The sequence below is a fragment of the Palaemon carinicauda genome, chromosome 39 (assembly GCF_036898095.1).
Source record: "Palaemon carinicauda isolate YSFRI2023 chromosome 39, ASM3689809v2, whole genome shotgun sequence".
NCBI lineage: Eukaryota > Metazoa > Arthropoda > Malacostraca > Decapoda > Palaemonidae > Palaemon > Palaemon carinicauda.
The window spans coordinates 35,021,333-35,036,751 of NC_090763.1; the positions used below are offsets into that span (position 1 = coordinate 35,021,333).

General features: G+C 47.5%; 1 protein-coding gene across 3 annotated transcripts in view; it reads left to right on the top strand.

The window, feature by feature from the left end:
• The window catches only part of LOC137631114 (uncharacterized), an 85,640-nt gene that overhangs the window by 57,796 nt on the left and 12,425 nt on the right, over positions 1-15,419 (top strand). For all 3 annotated transcript variants that reach the window (XM_068362764.1, XM_068362762.1, XM_068362763.1), the window contains exon 5: positions 1,511-1,621. In XM_068362764.1, coding sequence (XP_068218865.1) covers positions 1,511-1,621 — 111 coding nt within the window. The remainder of the gene's footprint in view (positions 1-1,510; positions 1,622-15,419) is intronic.

Sequence of the window (15,419 nt, forward strand, 5' to 3'; positions counted from 1 at the left end):
TTGTCCACTCCAGGCTGGAATCTAGACGTGGTCCTAAGGTTCCTTATGTCATCAAGATTTGAACCTCTCCAATCAGCCTCTTTTTAGGACCTCACATTAAAAACACTTTTCCTCGTGTGCTTGACAACAGCTAAAAGAGTAAGTGAGATCCATGCCTTCAGCAGGATCATTGTTTTCACATCTGAAACGGCTACATGTTCCTTGCAGCTCGGTTTTTGCTAAACGAGCTTCCTTCACGTCCTTGGCCTAAGTCGTTCGAGATCCCAAGCCTGTCCAACTTGGTGGGGAATGATCTGAAGAGAGTACTTTGCCCAGTTAGAGCTCTTAGGTACTATCTAAAAAGGTCTTAACCTTTACAAGGACAATCAGAAGCCTTATAGTGTGCTATCAAGAAACCTTCTTTTCCAAGTTCTAAGAACTCAGTTTCTTACTATTCAGGCTTCTGATTAGAGAAACACATTCTCATCTGAAGGAAGAAGACCTTGCTTTGCTGAAGGTAAGGACACATGAAGTGGGAGCTGTGGCTACTTCAGTGGCCTTCAAACAGACCCATTCTCTGCAGAGTGTTATGGATGCAACCTATTGGAGAAGCAAGTCAGTGTTCGCATCATTCTATCTCAAAGATGTCCAGTCTCTTTACGAGTACTGCTACACCCTGGGACCATTCGTAGCAACGAATGCAGTAGTAGGCGAGGGCTCAGCCACTACATTCCCATAATCCCATAACCTTTTAACCTTTCTCTTGAATACTTTTTATGGGTTGTACGGTCGGCTAAGAAGCCTTCCACATCCTTGTTGATTTGGCGGGTGGTCAATTCTTTCTTGAGAAGCGCCGAGGTTAAAGGTTGTGATGAGGTCCTTTAGTATGGGTTGCAGCCCTGTATACTTTAGCACCTTGGAGTTGATTCAGCCTCCCAAGAGGAACGCTGCGCTCAGTAAGGAAGACGATCTTATTAAAGGCAGAGTAACGGTTCAAGTCGACTTCCTTACCAGGTACTTATTATTTCATTGTTATTGTGGATAACTGATTATATGAAATACGGGATACTTAGCTATCCTTTAATCTTGTACACTGGTTTTCACCCACCCCCCTGGGTGTGAATCAGCTACATGATTATCGGGTAAGTTTAATATTGAAAAATGTTATTTTTATTAGTAAAATAAATTTTTGAATATACTTACCCGATAATCATGATTTAATCGACCCTCCCTTCCTCCCCATAGAGAACCAGTGGACCGAGGAATAATTGAGGAGGTGTCAACAAGAAGTACTTGAGTACCTGGCCACAGGTGGCGCTGGTAAGTACACCCCCTTCTAGTATTGTGATAGCTGGCGTATCCCTCCATAGAATTCTGTCGGGCAACGGAGTTGACAGCTACATGATTATCGGGTAAGTATATTCAAAAATTTATTTTACTAATAAAAATAACATTTTTCATAGTTCTATTCCAAGTTAAACATGTCAAACTCACGTTAAAAGTTTACAGAAATGTTTGCGTTTCCTTTCAGCTCGAAAATACCTGCAATACATCATGTGTGATGGTCAAATTTGATTTTGGTGCTTACCCATCTCATGTGAAGGATTTCAGGCTCAAGGCTTACCGACCAATTATCATACAGGTGAGAGAGGGCAGGTATCTTAGTCTATTTGAAGAATTTTGAAAGTGGAAAGGAAATACATGATGTATCTATGGATGTGTTGTTACGAGGAGGAGTCATAATAGAATATTTTTTTCAAGAAGTATGAAAAATGTAATTGTTCCGTAACCGAAATACAAACCACGCTATTTACAAAGGGTATTACTTTTAGCGTAGCTGAAATGGCGAGCCATTAGAATTTAACGAGGGTGTATTACCCCCGCGCTAGTTAGCGGGGGGGTAGGGGAGTGGTAGCTAGCTACCCCTCCTCCCCCTCACACACAGGTGAATACTCACTTTAACTTTTGGCTCGGACTGTGACAGACGTCTCTGTCTTGGTCCTCGCTTGGCAGCCATTGTCTGTTTTGTCTTTACTTAATCGCTTACTTTTCTTTTACTCAATATATATGTAAACATGTTTTCATGTTTGTATATATATTTGAGTATAGAAATAAGTAAGTTTTTTTTTCAGATGTGTGTGTGTGTAGTGTACGATATCTATGTGGAGGCCTCGGCAGTTAGGCCACCACGGCGTATTTTATGGGTGGCGATCGAGTTTGACTTATGTCTTTCTCTCTCTCTCTCTCTCTTGAGGTCGTTCACCCTTTTACTACGTGTTACTACGCCCTTGTAGCCTAGCTTCCTTTCCGTGTGGGGGGTTGCTACGCCGTACGTTTGTATCAATTAGTTATGAATCTAATTGTAGTTGTTTTTTGTTTTTCAGCTTGTAGAACGATTCCTTTCGGGGTTTTCGTTCTTTCTTTAGTGTTCATTCATTTTTAAATTACATAGTTACATAATTATAATTGTTATAATTCTGTTTTGGTTACAGCTCTCCTTCCGCGAGTGTAAGTGGTTGTGAGGGCACGTGCCTGTTGTGTAATTCTTGTTCCTTTCCCTCGGGATTCCTCTTCGGAGCCTTCCCGGGGGAATGAATGTGTACTAATATTATTTGTTTTATTTTTTTACAGTTACCGATCTAGTTCGTTTCTGTAATATAGCAACGGTGTGAGCTGTCTGGTTGAGTCCTGGGGATTCGGCTGTTGCTGCCTCCCCCCTTGTATTTTCGTCAGGGGCGTGTCTCCTCCTACTGGTAGTACTCCCGTATCGACGGACAGCTCTCTAGTTCATTTTAGAACAGTCAGGAGGCTTGCCTCCTTGGGCGGATAACTTTCCTTCCGAGGGAAGTTTTTCCTGTCCAGGCTTGAGTTTTTCCCCTTTTGGGGGGTTCTTCTCTTGCCTTTTTTTCGTGCGACTATGCTCTTGGTGCTGAGCGGTCGCACCTGCAGTTTCGCTCAAGGGGCTGGGCAACTGCAGGAGCTCCTCTTCGGAGGATTGCTCCTTTTAGGTCACTGGCTGACCAGTCTCTTCCACGAAGTGTTTCTCTTTCGTTCGCGAGAACGTACACTCATAGAGACTCCTCTTCGGAGGTTTCTTCTGTTGCTGTTGCTGTTGGCCTCCCTCGCCGTAAGGCCCACCGTCCGCCTCGTCGTAAGGGCCTCTCATCTCCCTATAAGGGTGCTTGAGGCGCCCTTTTGGATCTCCGTTTGCAGCCTACAACTCCTTTTTCTCGATCTTCCGCCTTGGTGCAGATGGACAGCAGTCTGATCTCGTCTTCCGACGGGCAACGGTCTTCCCAACGGACAACGGTCTTCCGACGGACATCAGTCTCCCGGCGGACAACGTTCCCTTCGGGGCAAAGGGTTGCCTCCACGGGGGTTCTTCCCTTGCGTGTCAGGGTTTCCCTGCGCGCCCTTCTGCTCATCAGCGCTCTCCTGTTCGTCAGCGCTTTCAAGATGATCTTCCCTGCGGTTCCTGTTGGTTCCTGTGCGCCCACGTTCGCCCTCGCGATCTAGGACTTCGGTTCAGGTCGGGGTCAAGGACTCTTCTTCTTTGCGCAGGCTTCCACGCGTAGCCTTCTGCTCGTCAGCGATCATCAGCTCGTCAGCGATCATCAGCTCGCCAGCGATCATCAGCTCGCCAGCGATCATCAGCCCGCCAGCGATCATCAGCTCGCCAGCAATCTCCGGATCGCCCACGTGTGTTACAGCCGGCACGCCAACGTTCTCCAACACTTCTGAAGGAACATGGTTCGCCAGCTACTATCTCACCTGCGCATGCTGATCGCCATCGCGTGACCCTCAACTGCGGATGCTGATCACCATCGCGTGACCCTCAACTGCGGATGCTGATCGCCATCGCGCAACCCTCAACTGCGGATGCTGATCGCCATCGCGCGACCCTCAACTGCGAATGCTGATCGCCATCGCGCGACCCTCAACTGCGGATGCTGATCACCATCGCGCGACCCTCAACTGCGGATGCTGATCACCATCGCGCGACTCTCAACTGCGGATGCTGATCGCCATCGCGCGACCCTCACCTGCGGATGCTGATCGCCATCGCGCGACCCTCACCTGCGGAGGTTGATCGCCATCGCGCGACCCTTAACTGCGGATGCTGATCACCATCGCACGACCCTCAACTGCGGATGCTGATCGCCATCGCGCGACCACACACCTGCGGATGCTGATCACCATCGCTCAACCCTGCGCATGCTGATCACCATCGCGCGACCCTCAACTGCGTATGCTGTTCGCCATCACGCGATCGCCCACCTGCAGATGCTGTTCGCCATCGCGCGACCGCTAACCTGCGCATGCTGATCGCCATCGCGCGACCCTGGCATGCTGATCGCCATCGCGCGACCCTGGCATGCTGATCACCATCACGCGACCCTGCGCATACTGATCACCATCGCGCGACCCTGCGCATGCTGATCACTGCTCGCGATCGCTCACCTTCGCATACTGCTCGCCATCGCACGATCGCTCACCTGCGCATACTGCTCGACCATCGCGTCGGCATATCACAACGCGCCATCGCCAACCTGCGCGTTAGCGCTCACCAGCTCACCACCGATCGCTTGTTGATCCATATCGCCAGCAGTCCTCCTCGCCCACGCGGCAGCGCATTTCCTCGCCATCGCGCTAACGCTTGCGTTCGCCGCCTCGGACTCACTCTCATCCACCTGCCCACCCTCATCCACCTGCCCACCCTCATCCACCTGCCCACCCTCATCCACCTGCCCACCCTCATCCACCTGCCCACCCTCATCCACCTGCCCACCCTCATCCACCTGCCCACCCTCACGACCGCTCGCCTGCGCGCCCGCGCGACTGCTCGCCCGCGCGACCGCTCGCCCGCGCGACCGCTCGCCCGTGCAACCGCGCGACCGCTCGCCCGTGCAACCGCGCGACCGCTCGCCCGTGCAACCGCGCGACCGCTCGCCCGTGCAACCGCGCGACCGCTCGCCCGTGCAACCGCGCGACCGCTCGCCCGTGCAACCGCGCGACCGCTCGCCCGTGCAACCGCGCGACCGCTCGCCCGTGCAACCGCGCGACCGCTCGCCCGTGCAACCGCGCGACCACGTGCCTGCACGTCTACGCTCATGCTCTCCAATGTTCGCCCACGCGCGAACCAACGGTTTTTTTCCATCGCGCAGACGGATGGTGTTCCGTCGCGCGAACCTACAGTGTTTTTTCCCACAAATGTCGGCTTATTTCTTGCAGTATCCATTGCTTGTCTATGGGTTATCGCCTGCCGACCACCAGGAATTCCCGTCGCGCGAGCTCCAGGGCAATTGCGACCACGATTCCCAATGGGGTTTTCGCAGCATGACCAGCCTGGCGAGTTCTTCTGGAGCGTATTTCCAGAACACTGTCTCACCCCGTAAACACAGAGCATGGCACTTGCAAGAATAGGAGAAACTTAAGGGAGATCTGAGCAACACTCCTCTATTCCTGAACCTGGGTTAGCCCTTCCCCGTCATTCCCAGGAAGGATTTTTGGCGGGGGGGGCTTTCCGTTCGAGATTTCTCCATCGGACAAGGGGTGACTGCTTACCTCTTCCTCTGGGAGCTTACCAGGTTCTTTCCCTCCTCGGTTATGGCCCGAGGTTTGGTTCAAGGAAGCTACAGGAAGATCAAGGGTACTTTCCTCCTCTCGAGCTCAGGCACCTTGGCCTTTCGTCGTTAAGTATCTAACTTGCGGACAAGCTCGATGTTGTACCATCTGGACGCGCTGACTGAGGGCTTCCTTCGGGTGTCTCATCTGTGGAGGTCGACGACCTCAGACACCCTTCCATCCTTGAGAAGAGTTTGTTTGTGCCCAAGGACAGAGACTTAGACAGCTGCTGTGCGGAGTAAATCGACTTCCGGTTTCACTCCTCCAAGGCGCTTTCTTCCAGACTCTGCAGGGCTCCAGCGCCTTTTCTTTCAACCACGTCGGCCTAAGTTATCGGCTACGACAACTGGGACAAGGTGTCCAATTGCAGTTTTCTCCTGTCAGGAACAGATGGCACGGAAGACTCCCCCGGGGGGGCATAGTCCTAAAAGGAGTTCACGAACTCTAGGATTGCAGGTTTTTCGCTGGGAGGATGCTTAAGGTTACTCATCCGAATGACAGCTTCCCGATGCACATTCCCGCATATTCTCTGTGAGTAGCCAAGGATATCGCGCCTGCCGTCTCTGTCAGCGAATTCAGTGTCTCTGAACCTCTATGCCATAGCGTCAGCAGAGTTGCCCGGTTGGGCAGAATGATCCATACCTTAGGCGAAGGTCTTCCTTAGGATCATCGACGGCTTCACCCCCGGCCCCCTCAGTCGATCCTTTCTTGTAAGGAAGGATCTGAGAGGGGATGTCCATAGTCGACCTCTCAGCCCCGATCAAGTTTGTCGAACAAACTTCGGCCAGCAGAATCGATCAGACTGGTAACGAGGCGACAGGACTCCTTAAACCCTGGATCGGAAGGACGGGTACTTTCAGTTTCCATTCCATCCATCTTCCAGGGTGCTCGTCGAATTCAGCCTAGACTGCAAGTATTCCTGCTTATGATGCAGTGTGGCTATCCCGCCGTGGCATAGCAGGTTTGTTTCCCCAGAGAACTCTCCCTGCCTTCCTCTTGGCCGCTCAGGTGCAGGCTTCCGCCTCCTCTGCTGTTTGGAGGGCTGGTCAACTCCGGTAGGCTCGGGTTTCGACCTTCTTCAGCGCCGGGACAAGCTTCCGGATGCTTACCATGAGTGTGGGCTCATGGTATTTTGCTTGGAGCCTTCTCTTCCTCTGCCTCAACATCTGGAGTATCTGGCCATGATATTGAGTCAACCGCCTTACCACATTGGAAACCCCGCTTCTCGTCCATCCAGCGAGGTTAAGCAACGTCGGTACTTGGATGGGTGACCACCTGGGGACGCCAGATTCTGTTACCACATCCTCCGAGCCTTCCTTTCGGTTGACTGTGGCAAGACTGAGGAGAGTCGCAGTACCTGTTCTCAGTCAAGCAGAGCTTTCAGCCCTACCTTGGAACGTTTCCTAGTTCTTCTTTCCTCATTGACCCGTCTATAGTCCGAACGGTCGCCTCAGGATAAGTTCCATGTGGGACGATCCAAGTTCCGGTGGCTTCAGGCAATGTTTAACCGGACTCCCTGGCCCTATGGGACCAGCGGAACTATTAGACCTGCAATGGGTGTTGACCTATGGAGCCTCTTGATGGTAGTGGATATTCTCGTCCTTTCCCCACATTCTTGATGTGGTTCTCGGACTCGTCAAAGGAAAAGGGGGGGGGGGGCATGTTCCGGTCCAGGCCTATGGTCAAGACCTGAAGGATACCTCTCCATCATTCAGGCAGGCTTAGGGGCTTTAGTCTGGCCCCTCTTCAGATCCTACAGCTCCTGCCGAGTCTCCCCGTTGCGCGTCGACTTCATTCTAACCAGCAGGGGACGCATTTTCACACCTTCACATCTTGCAGTAGAGATACCGGGATGATTGAGATTCTCTCAATACCACCATCGGCTCTCTCATTCCAGGCAGGGGAATGTTTCTCTCAGACTATCCGAGCAGAGCCTCATAGAGAGAGTGTACCTAGGGGTCTTTGACCTTGGGTAACCAGCAAGTGCTGGTCTGGGGGACCTGATCGCGACAGCTTGGAACCTCAAGCTTCCGCTAGTCTTCCCCCCAGTCTCAGACCCCGAGACACTGGCAAGATGCATTCCGGTGATGGTGGGACAACTTCGACGCCTGCGTCTTCCCTCCTTTTTGTCTGCGGACAATGGGCCTCAACAAGACCAGGTTGTCTGTCAACCTTTCAATGGGAGAGCTCCACTGGGACTACGCGCAGAACGGTTTCTGGACCCTCTGCTTCCCCTGACGGAACTCCCGGGAGAGCCTCTCCCACGGCGCAGACTACTCAAGCAACCACACTGCGACATCTCTCCCGAACCGGGGCGTCGCTTCGGCTTCATGCCTGGAGACACTACGCTTCCTCCTCTAGAAGAGACAACCCGCTACAGTCGCGGTACGGAGGTCGCGTCATCTGCGATAGTCATCCACAGGGGTCTCCCAGGCAAAGTGAAGAGTCTAAGGTGGTTGGTGGCGTGGGAGATATACCTCTTCCCTTGAGGCCTCTTCTCCAGCAATAACGGTCTTATTGCCTTTCGGCGGGAGGAAACTCCTTTCCGCTCTCGGCAATGAAGCCTGTCGCTCAGCCTTTCCCTGACCTTCAGGCTTAAAGGAATAACTTTTTCCTGCCCGCTGGATCTATCCTCGCTCATGCGAAGCTACGATCGTCCCTGCCCTAGTCGGAGGAAGACCTCCAACTTGGAGCATGGCTCGGACTTTTAGTCCTTTAAGAGATCTTCTCAAGACCCTTTTACGACAGGCCTCGGATTGTATTCCGCCTTGGGTCTTCTGCTCACTCTGGCCACGGCCAGTGTGTAAGCAATCTTCTTGGTCTCTTACTACTCCCCCCTTTCTAAGGAAGAGGGGAAGGCAACATTCAGGCTTGCTCCTGAGTTGTTGGCTAGACTCAGAATCTGAGGGTCCCGGCCCTTCGGTCCGATTCATTCAAGATTTCGAGTCTCCATTCTGTGTCTGATATCCCAAGACCTTCTCTTTCTTGCCAGTAAGGAATCGAGAGGTTAGCGCTGGGAACAGCTGCAGTTTGTCCTCAGTTGCAGCCGATTTGGGAACACAAGGAGGACATGGGGGGGAGAATCACCAGTATACCTCTTCAGCCCGGACTCAAGGACATTCATCTCGTCCTGTCTTCAGACCCTCCCCCGTCACGTCGCCCTACAGCACGATGTTGGATACATCGCAACGTCCCTCGCCTTCGAGTAATACTACTCTGTGACGCAGGTGCTACAAGCTGGAGTCTGGAAGCGTCTGATGACCTTCGCAGCCCGCTTCCTGCAGGGCGTGACCCACAGGAGTCTCGATACGTTTTCTATCGCTCTGTGGTGGCTACACAACAGCTGGTCTAACCTCAGGCTCCTTTTTGGACAGGTAGCAGAAGGTTGAGGGCATTGTTATCAGGTTTTAGTCTGCATGAACGAAAGAAGTATGTCTGGCCCTTACTTCTTTCTTCATCATCCCCTCTACGGGGAAGCAGCATCCTGGTCTCTGCATAGCTGACCTCGAACCTCTGCAGGTAAACCATGCTTCCTTGTGTTCCGAGTATTGAGTCAATACTGTCGCGTCCCCCATACCCTGACGAGGTGGTATTGGGAACGTCCTAACCCAGAGTTCCTTCTGGAACTCCAGGTCAACTGCCTAGGACGAGTCACACTTCTTCCTTCACACACAAGCTTACGTAGGCCACATGGTTCCTTGCGGAGCAAGGAACTTGTGAGGTGCAGGGACTCCTTTTCTCGAGTGCGACTCACTCGGATTCTGAGTCCCCGGGTAAAGCCAAAGCCAGTATGGCTGGGGACTTTCCACCCTTCCTAAGGGATAAGTCACCCTTTGTAAATAGCGTGGTTTGTATTTCGGTTACGGAACAAATGACAAATTCGAAGATAATTTGTATTTTTCCTAACCATACAAACCTTAGCTATTTACACATATTTGCCCGCCAGCCCTGTCCCCCAAGACAAGTCCTACCTCTAAGTGAAAGTGAGTATTCACCTGTGTGTGAGGGGGAGGAGGGGTAGCTAGCTACCACTCCCCTACCCCCCCGCTAACTAGCGCGGGGGTAATACACCCTCGTTAAATTCTAATGGCTCGCCATTTCAGCTACGCTAAAAGTAATACCCTTTGTAAATAGCTAAGGTTTGTATGGTTAGGAAAAATACAAATTATCTTCGAATTTGTCATATTATTTCAAACACTGTTGTAGGTAAGTCTTTAAATTCTGTTCAAAAACTATATTTACAAAACAAAATTGTTCCCATACAAACAAACCTTCCTTTATTTATTTGAATTATCTTTCGGCGAAGATGGAAAGTAGCCATTAGACTTAAAGTGTGAGGTGGCAATCCTGCCTACCACATTAGTGGGTGGGCTTGGTAATACCCAGCCACCTCTACATATACTCTCACAGCTGTGAGGTATGTCCCTTTTTCCATTTGGCTGGGTTGAGATCGATGTGTTCTGTCTCTCTCCAGACTGTCATTGGACTTTTTGATATGCTTTTTCTTTTCAGGTGTGCGTGTTTTCTCTTTGATCACCTTTATGCGAACCTATCCAGGGTGCAAGGGTGCCGCTTGCACTACCTTCATGTCATTGTTAGAGACCAACCCGCACTCTCTGTGTCCTTCGTGCAGAGGGATCACTGCAAGCAGGGTTCACCCTGCACAGAGTGTAGGGAATAGCCTGCCTCCCAATGGGAGAAATTTGCACTGCGTAGGAAGAAGGTGGCCAAGCGCGATCTTTCTCCATCAGGCGAGAAAAGCGCGGTGTTCTTTGTCCCCCACTCCAAAATCTCTTTCAAAAGCTCCTTCTTGCTCACGCTCTTCCGAGGGACAATCGAATAGGAGCGCGACTAACTTGTTGGCCACCCCTGGGGTAATGGGGGTTTGTTGCTTCTCCTAGATGAGCAACTTCACCTCCAGCCACCGGGGAGCCATTCTCCCTTTCAGATGTTCTGCAGGTGTGGCCAACCTTACGGATTTTGGGACCCCCTTCAAAGGAAGAACTTATGCAGCTCTTTAAGCACAGTGCTAGGAAGGACCCTTCTCCAGAGCCATCAACATCTCATGTTCTGGAACTGTGTGAAGTTCATCTGTCACCTTCTCCTGGACCTTCCATGAGCAGACAAGGTGATTGCTCATGTTAGCCTCTCCAACGGCCTACTGCTGATGACGACCCCACTTGCCATTCTGGGATCTCGTCGCCCTGTAACCTCCAACCCTTTGTTTCTTCTTACAGGAACCCACCGATTGTAGGTGTTGATCTTTCGGGGACAAGCGCTCCTACCACCAGCAGCCATCGCCTCGCCCTTCTGGACACACTTCCCTGATCGTAGTTCGCGACAATCGGAAGATCTGATGGATCGTAGGTCATCACGATCCGAACGCTCTTCTTTTGGAAGGCGTTCATGCTCTAGAGCTTCGCGCTCACGAGACCTCCGGTGTCAACTCTCCTCGGTGGTGTTCCGCTTCACGAGTAGAAGTCTCACAGTCATGCTCTGCACGATCTCGAGCACAGTCTAGACGTTGGTCCAGACGCTCACGATCTAGATCACGAGAACGGCGCTCGCATTTGCAAGGACGATGCTCCCATTCATGCTCGAGAGGGCACTGTTCACAAGAACGACGTTCACGTTTGCTATGCCGATGTTCACGTTCTTGAGGCCGACGCTCACGTTTGTGAGCTAGGCAGTCACGATGCTCACGTCATTCTCGAACAAGTGCGATATGCTCCCATTCACAATTGCAAACTGCGCATTCACAATCAAGATCTAGACGTTCCTCGTCTAGGGGTAGAGGTAGGTGTTCGCACAGCCCCTCATCCCGACCTCCCAAACGACCTCGGACCGAACCTGATCATGAGAATGACCATCCCTCAGACAGGCATCCGACTAAACCCCCAGAGCCTTTCACCACCTGGGGAGAATTAGCAAAGTGTTTACCTATGCACCGATTGGAAACGTGTCCCACTGTGACGCGTTGTAGTGGTTTGCGGACTGTGGCCAGATGTAGCACGTAGACTGCCTGGTGTCCGAATGCCAACCACACTCCAACGTTCACTACAAAAAAGATAAAACGGTGGAATACCCATAAATCTGGGCAAAAGGTAAACATTCAAGAGAACGGGGCACTGGGCACCACCCCTTGATTTTATACTGGGCAAGGGGACCCAGCTAGAACCTCAAATTTCCTTATTATCTTTTCTTGGGTTCCATGTCTCTCTCCGCAGTGCTATGTGGAGCAGTATGCTTTTTAGGTAAGATATATAATTTTTATTTAAAGGTAATTGAACACTAGGAGAGGAAAAGAAATAACATCACAAGGGAGGGAGAAAAGAATAAACTTAAGACTGGAATTGGGGACACATCGTTTGAGGAAGCGTATTGAAAGAGGATTAACAACAACATACATTTATTACAAAATTGAAGAAGAAAAAAGGGTACAATATGAAAATGCAGGTATACAAAACCAGAAGGAGAGACATATACAGAACCTCTTAGGAATCAATCCTCTACATATCTAATTTACATATATATATGTATAATTAAAGACCAACATGAGTGTATATATTTGGACTAAATTCAAATGCAATATGATTGAGCTTGATTATAAAACAAGGTTGCACATCTGACCTGTCTCTACATTCTCACTTTTACATCAGAAAGAAAAAAATTATGCTTTTTCAGTCACTTTTTGCTGTGTACAGTGAACCCTCGCTACTTCGCGGTTCGACCATCGCGGATTCACCACTTCGCGGATCTTTTTCATAACGCATGTATATACATATATCGCGGATTTTCCGGAAATTTCGAAAATACCGCAATGTGACCGATGGTGCGAGATAGGAGAAAGTAAGGAAAATTGAATCATGATTGATTTTCAATATAAATGAAACTTTGAGGAGCAACAAAGATATCATTTGTTAGAGAGATAGAGAGAGATAAGGAATGGGAGGTAGTGAAAAGTAGCCCACAGAGAGAGAGAGAGAGAGAGAGAGAGAGAGAGAGAGAGTGTGTGTGTGTGTGTGTGTTGTTTTAAATGTAATGAACAAAAAATTTTTTATAGGTTATAACACATTGGTGCTTATGCAATATCAACTGTATACTGTAGACGGTTTGAATAAGTTAAGAAATGAGCGGCAGCTAGACGTCAGCTGATCTAATCACAGCCAAAAGTAAAACAAAAAGAAGTCAACAATACTCGATTTTTAAAACACACCCGAAATTTAAAAACAAAAGTACATGCTTTCTTAATGTGCAATTAACTATTCAGAGAGTAGCAATTTTCTAGAATGAAATGATGTTTCCCAAAAAATAGTGGTTTGCTGATGAAATCAGATGCCGTATTTTTAGCAACGATTGAAATGGATGCAAACTCGGCATAATTTTTTCATTTCGTATTTAATTGACACTAAGAAAACTAATTTTAGTTTCTTCATCTATATGTAAGTATTGTATAACACGAAGAGAGAGAGAGAGAGAGAGAGAGAGAGAGAGAGAGAGAGAGAGAGAGAGAGAGAGAATAAATCAGCTGTTGTAATTGAATGCCGTGTTTTTGTTTCGTGAGAATTTCATCACCATGACTATAACAACAACATACTGTACTGAACTTTACAGTATTATACAGACTATTGTAATATGATAAAGTAAAATATTTGTAATAACCTATTTTATATGAAATGGGGCTATTTTCTTTTTGTTTAAAATTTACATTTACGTACGTAAAACAACTCTCTCTCTCTCTCTCTCTCTCTCTCTCTCTCTCTCTCTCTCTCTCTCTCTCTCTCTCTCTCTCTCTCTCTCTTTCTTGTAAATTGCTTTCCTGCTTTGCTACGTATGTATGATTTTATATAGATACGGTAAATAATATTTGTAATAACATATTTCCTAAAGCTTTTACTGTAATATCATTATTTATCACTTTCATCATGCGTGTTAAATGCCTTTGTTTGTTTACTGAGCGTACTTTATTACGCCGTCGTTTCAGGCGGCGTCATAAAGAAAAACATTTCATTTGGAAGTCCTAAGAAAAATTAAGTAAAACATTGGTAATAACAAAATCCACATACTGTACTGAATAATCAATATAATCGATGCAAAAACTAACCTATACACAGATGTGTAAATGCGTTTGTTTCTTCATTATGATCAGAGATAAACGTAAACAAAACATTGGTTGCCATTTTTTATCGTGCTTTTTGGCGTGTTGAGGATACGCATGATATAAAATCGCCTTTGATATTTGTGCCTGTTTTAGTTTAGGGTACTGTAGTACATGCATTAAGTGTTCTGTACATTAAAGGGTAGTTTGTTAACAGTACTATGTACAAGGGAAGGTTTTAAAAGTCTGAATATACATGTTAAATAAATAGGTAAATATGGTGTCACTACTTCGCGGATTTTCACCTATCGCGGCCGGGTCTGGAACCTATCTACCGTGATAAACGAGGGTTCACTGTATTGCTTTCTGATTTTACCAATCCTCTTTGGTTGCTGTTGCCCAGGTACTTTGTACATTTCTTGCTTCTATTTTCTTGTCTCATTTCTGAATGCTCTCATTGCCCAGCCTTTCTATCTCATTCAGTGGTCCGGTTTTAAGCTACTTTATATGGATATTAGTGCCTGATGTTTTTCTATACCTGATAAGCATGTTTACTTTATGTCTAAATTTGCATTTTTGGTACATTACTGGATTATGTCATTTTTTCCAATTTTCAAAAAGCACTGGAAGACATATGTTTATTTACAAGTACAATGGTAAATGTTTTTTTCAATAGAAATCTTTTGGAGACGGTGAAAATTTATGTATAAACTGGGAACTTAATAGAGCTTCATAGTTTGACTTGGGTTCAAGAATACTACCTGGCTGACGTTGGTGTGACTTTTTCTTAAAGTATTCCATGAAATATTAAAATATTTTAAAATATTAAAATTGAGGATTTTATTAGGATTATCAGGAAATTGATGTTTGTTCAGCACTTAATTTTGGTAGAAGTATATATATGACCTTGTTAGCATGATTCAAACTATATATTGTGAGAAAACAATGTAAGTGAAATGTAGGTAAGTTATTTAGATTTCTGTACAGTATTAGCATTTCTACTGTAATTGGCTTTATATTGATGACTTTGTGGCGGGATGTAAACAATAACAACCCCCACACCTTTGATCACTCTTACTTCCAAAATATCCCACAACACAAACTTTCCCCTTACTTTACTTCAAACTGGACTATTGCACGAAGGTAAAAACAAACAAAACATAACCTTAAAACTATATTTACCGCAACCAAAAACAAAAATCACACATTAAATTCAACAGACAAAATTTGCTGGATAAATAGATATCGGTGCGTAAGGGTACCGAGAACTCTCCAATAATCGGGAAAACAATAGCCTTTAAATATACCCAACACCGTCAGTCCACATACAGTACTGAAAACACTTACTTCACACACAGTACCGAAAAATACTTAAACACTGAAAAAAATCACAACACTAAAACACCAATCATCATATATAACCCAGCAAAGATAATCAAACTTAATACTAAAACATACGAGAACTTCTTAAATTAATATTTGTGTGTGGCCATCGTCGTCCACAGACTCTACACACTGGCACCAGTCTTTGTAACCAATTGCCACCACTCCTGGCAAACAATAACGAGCAGTCAATTCGACTGTCGAATCACGTAAGCGGTGGTGGTCATCATCATCATCATCATCATGTCATCATAAAGGAACAATCTATTTCAAAGCCGGGTCATCAACGGTCAAAATTCTATGTAAATATATATATCTGCAGTCTATTCCTATG